Below are 4,845 nucleotides of genomic sequence, written 5' to 3' on the forward strand. Positions count from 1 at the left end.
AACAAGGAGCCAAGCACATCCCTTTTCATTTGGCATGCTAGATTAGGTCATGTCTTTTTCATTGTTGAGAGTTTTGTTACCAGAACTATTTGAAAATGTGTCTATTGAAAGTCTACTTTGCAATGTGCGCCAGTTGGCAAAAACACCTTGAGGAAAACTATCCAAGTTCTTTTAGTAATGTCTCTACTTTTTTTTATTTAGTTCACTCTAACGTGTGGGGTCCTTCACCCATTATTTCTTTGGATGGCTATCGCTATTTTATCAGTTTCATTTATCACTTCTCAAGGGGTAAATGGGTTTATCTTATGGAAGAACATGAGGAAGTTCTTAGAATGACTATGATATTTTGTAAAATGGTTAAAACTCAGTTTGGAAAGAAAGTTAAATTATTCAAATGGACATAATCACATTACTCACTTTAAGTCTAATATTAGGTCGGGTCGGGCTATTTTGACAAAACCCGAGCCCAGCTCGAATTTATTGCGGGGCAGGCTTTTTGGCCCGAATTTAAGCCCGCGGGCCTATAACAACGTTCAAGTCCGTCCGGGGGCCGGGCCGGGCCGGACCGGCTCGTCGGGCCACCCGGCCCATGAACAGGTCTAGTCCTAATCTAGCATGCCAAACAGAACGATTCAACAATATAAGTAGAAGTGTTCTTAGTCATAATAATATCAGAAATGTTTAGTACAAATAGTTCACCAGCATTGTATCCTTTTTTAATAAATACATTATTTTTAGTCAACACAAATTTGTCTGCTTTAAATATTAGCTTCAGTCCTACTTTGTTGAAGAGTGCTCCCGATACCAAATTTCGTCTAATCTCTGGCACATGTAGCACATCATTCAACATAAAGATTTTTCCTGAAGACAGTTTCATGAGCATTTTTCCTTTACCGATGACCTCCGATGTTTGTGAGTTTCCCATGAAGACTTGCTCTCCCTCAGATTGAGTTGTGTACTCATAGAAAGAGTTGTGGTTCCTACATATGTGCTTAGTTGCACCAGTGTCCAATACCCACTCATTCGGTTTATCAACCAAGTTTGCCTCAGTTACCATTGCTGCAATAACATCATCAGTCAAATTAAACTTTGGTTTCCCAAAGTCTTTTTTCTTTTGGTATTGACAGTCTTTCTTGTAATGCTTGGGTTTGCCACATACATAGTATTTTCCTTTCTTTTGTTATTTCTTGAATTTCTGATAATTTTTCACATTCAAATTCCTTTTGAATTTTGTAGTCGTTTCCTCATCCAGATTGGTTTTGGAAATATGATTTTTCTCATCCTCATCTTTCTTTCTATTATTTTCTTCTATCTTAATTCAGATCACTACTTGATCTAGTAGTGTCATTTCTCTTATGCTTCATACTTGTTTTGAAATCATTCCATGTATGTAGCAATTTCTTTATGAAAGAATTAGCAATAAATTCATCTGGCAATATCATGCTTTCCTTTGCTAGTTCCCCCACAAGCATTTGAAACTCATCTATTTGGGAAAACATGTTCATGTCTTCTTTGATGGTAAAATGTAGGAAATTGACAATCACATATTTTTTATTCCCAGCATTTTCCAGAGAATACTTGTTGTCCAATGCATTCCAAATTTCATAGGCAAAATTATAGGAAGAGTAGACATTGTACAGTTCATTGGATAAGCAATTGAGGGTATGGTTTTTATAGAGGTGGTCGGTCGTAATCCAGTGTTCCACAAAAACAGAATGGACTGGTTCCTCCATGTTCAGTGGGTTTGGTTCAGTCAAGGGAAAGGCTACCCCTAACTGCTCTAAGGCAAATAGAAAGCGTTATCTCCAACGCTTATAGTTGGTTCCATTGAAAGGTTCAATCTTAGAGAAATCGGGAACTGGTAACAGTATCCGGTTCCTCATGAAGGGGTTAGCAGAGATAGGTTCCATAAATGTGGTTTTAAGATTGTTAGAAAATAATAAAGAAGGCAAAGTGGAACTTATCGGTAATCACTTTCCAAACTTAGAACTTGTAGAACTGTAGTGTTGCAGAACTATAGATCTGAGAAATTGTAGAGAGAATGAGGGCTGATCATGCCACACTTGGTCACTCTCTTTAACATTGCATTTTCCCCTTACGGTGCAGCTGGGTGATTGCAAATCGGTTGCCAAGATAAAACAACCCACAAGCCACTAGTAGGCGTGCATTTGCTTACTAGACCTCCGCAAACCACCAAGGATGATGCTCATAAAATTGACACTCGACAAAGAGAGAAAGTTGTGTTGTGTGCACTGATCTGTGTTTCTGGATCAACCAACACTCCTTTTATAGAGTGTTCTCAGTCACCCGAATAGACACAGGAGTGTCCTTTTAGAGAGATGTCTCTTTAGAACAATGCACCTATTCGAAGAGATACAAAGAAGAAGAGGAAAACATTTAAAAATAAATTTTGAAATTCAAAAGTCCGATCAAAACCAAAATGATTCAGTGTAGCACGCATATACAGGTACACATGTACGCGCCCTTGCCCATGACTTGTCCGGACCCGGCCCGACTTAGCTTGGCGTGCTCATGTGAAAAATACCCTAAACCCCCTCACATGCATGTGAATATTAATAATTTTCCCCTTACGGTGCAGCTGGGTGATTGCAAATCGGTTGCCAAGATAAAACAACCCACAAGCCACTAGTAGGCGTGCATTTGCTTACTAGACCTCCGCAAACCACCAAGGATGATGCTCATAAAATTGACACTCGACAAAGAGAGAAAGTTGTGTTGTGTGCACTGATCTGTGTTTCTGGATCAACCAACACTCATTTTATAGAGTGTTCTCAGTCACTCGAATAGACACAGGAGTGTCCTTTTAGAGAGATGTCTCTTTAGAACAATGCACCTATTCGAAGAGATACAAAGAAGAAGAGGAAAACATTTAAAAATAAATTTTGAAATTCAAAAGTCCGATCAAAACCAAAATGATTCAGTGTAGCACGCATATACAGGTACACATATACGCGCCCTTGCCCATGACTTGTCCGGACCCGGCCTGACTTAGCTTGGCATGCTCATGTGAAAAATACCCTCAACCCCCTCACATGCATGTGAATATCAATAATGCTTTCCTCCTATGGGTCCCTACCCATAGAGAGAGCAAGTCTATAGATATACTCAAATTCAACTCCTTTCTCAAGCAATGTGGGACAAGAAGTATTCCCATGCATTCAAAAGAGAGAAGAGGAAAAGATAAAACTCAAAGAATACAAGGGAGGGAGGAGAGATTTTTGAAATTTTGAATCTCCCTCTAACATCTCTATCTGAACCAAAGACACCCCCGTATTGATCTGGGTTCAAAACATGGTGATACCATCTTTAGGAAACCTAGCTAGTCAATGTCTCCTGAAGAGAAAGGTTTTTGAAGATTAACTCTAGCATGTTAGTTTCAATACTGTCACCAGGAAACAGAGTCGCTCAGATCAACATAGTTGAAATCCGTTCAATTGAATGGCTACGAAGAACACATTTGAGGATTTTGATGCATTTAGCAAAGAACTTGCACAGAAAATCAGATGAGATTATACCTCTGTTTCATCTTTTTGAAGAAGAAGACGATGAGTAGTGTTTTATTTTTAAAGGTAATTTTAACATTTTCAAAAATTTGAAGTCACACATGATACCGTGCGCTACCACAACGTTGGGTTGGTTCTGCCCTGCCCCAAGGCCATCCCTCCCGTGTGGCCGTGCATTTCATGGTGTCGCGTCACAAATCGCAACTTTTATGGGTTTCAGACAATCAGGACACCATTGCACGGGTCCCACATGCTAGGAGATGAAACCCGACAAAAATCAACATGAAATTGCACAGCTGGCAACAGTGAGAGAAAGGGAAAGTGAATGAAGAATCAGGAGTGTTATGTTAAAAGGAAAAACACTAGAGGCCTCGAGGTCGAGGAGTAGTAGTAGTGCTTAGTGCGGCCACAGAAAACATCGATCTGGATCTGGGGGTAGAGTCGTAGAGATACAATTCAACACAACCGTTGCTACTTGTTACTGCTGTCGCTCTTTCCTATCGTAGGACATCTACATAACATACGAGATATGAGCTGGTGATAGTGCTACTACTACTACTACCATTTGATGATGTTAATCTCCATCGCCCATATTGTTGACCATCGGCAGCTCAGCAACCGTTAATAAACATACTGCCAAGGTGGTGGCCCCCACACCACGTGTATCCGGACGAGTGACGACGTGCTATCTCGCTTATTCTCTCCCCAGTCTCCACTCTCAAGTCTCAACTTCAAGCAGAGTTACCAGCTTCGGAGTCTAGACGGCTACAGCGTACTCCTCTACTACTAAAGCTTATAGTTATATTATACAAAACGTGCACGGGCCGGTTCAGAGTGTTCGAGACCACCATAACATAACATTTGTGTATGTAGTACTATGTACATGTACACTATTATTTGGAAAAATAAACACTATCGTAAGCACACTTTACTCAACTTTACAAATCCATCGTTTGTTTATACACATCCACCCAGACGAAAAAGAAAGAAAGAAATTAATTGTCGGTGGAGATGGGAGGGGAATAGGGGATGAAGTTTGGACACGGGAATTCTAATTCTACCCTACCGAGTTCCGAGTACCGACGGACCATACCAAGGTATGCTAATTTGTTGTATGTAGTGGGCGTGATTTTAGGGCTTACGTGAGAAGCATAATTAAGGGCTAAGCAATCATATGATATATAAAATATAATATTTAATTTTATAATTACGAAGTAGAAATTCTCAGATTTGATTGGGTTTGGGTGAGGTGAGAGAAGAGTAGAAGAGTGGTGCCGGGTGCGTAGTCCGCACTCTCTAATCTTTTTTTAAGTTTTAAGTC

The 4,845-nt window shown here is 40.0% G+C and overlaps 1 protein-coding gene across 1 annotated transcript; it reads right to left on the reverse strand.

Annotated features, from left to right (window-relative positions):
* Positions 1 to 610: 610 nt before the first annotated feature.
* Positions 611 to 1,733, reverse strand: LOC148803355 (uncharacterized). The gene is made up of 2 exons (XM_088895297.1): positions 1,367 to 1,733; positions 611 to 1,059 (listed from the first exon to the last, which is right to left on the reverse strand). Exons 1-2 carry the CDS (start codon positions 1,731 to 1,733, stop codon positions 611 to 613), a joined length of 816 nt encoding a protein of 271 aa, XP_088751423.1.
* Positions 1,734 to 4,845: the final 3,112 nt, after the last annotated feature.

Source organism: Nelumbo nucifera, chromosome 1 (assembly GCF_055504915.1).
Source record: "Nelumbo nucifera cultivar China Antique chromosome 1, China Antique-T2T, whole genome shotgun sequence".
In the NCBI taxonomy this organism is placed as follows: domain Eukaryota; kingdom Viridiplantae; phylum Streptophyta; class Magnoliopsida; order Proteales; family Nelumbonaceae; genus Nelumbo; species Nelumbo nucifera.

Bases quoted from the DNA above. Each gene is read 5' to 3' on its own strand.
- LOC148803355 (XM_088895297.1), bottom strand. From the start codon at position 1,733: ATGGAGGAACCAGTCCATTCTGTTTTTGTGGAACACTGGATTACGACC. The intron at 1,060-1,366 runs GTATGAAGCATA...ATGTTATTGCAG, and splicing joins ATGGAATGATTTCAAAACAA to CAATGGTAACTGAGGCAAAC.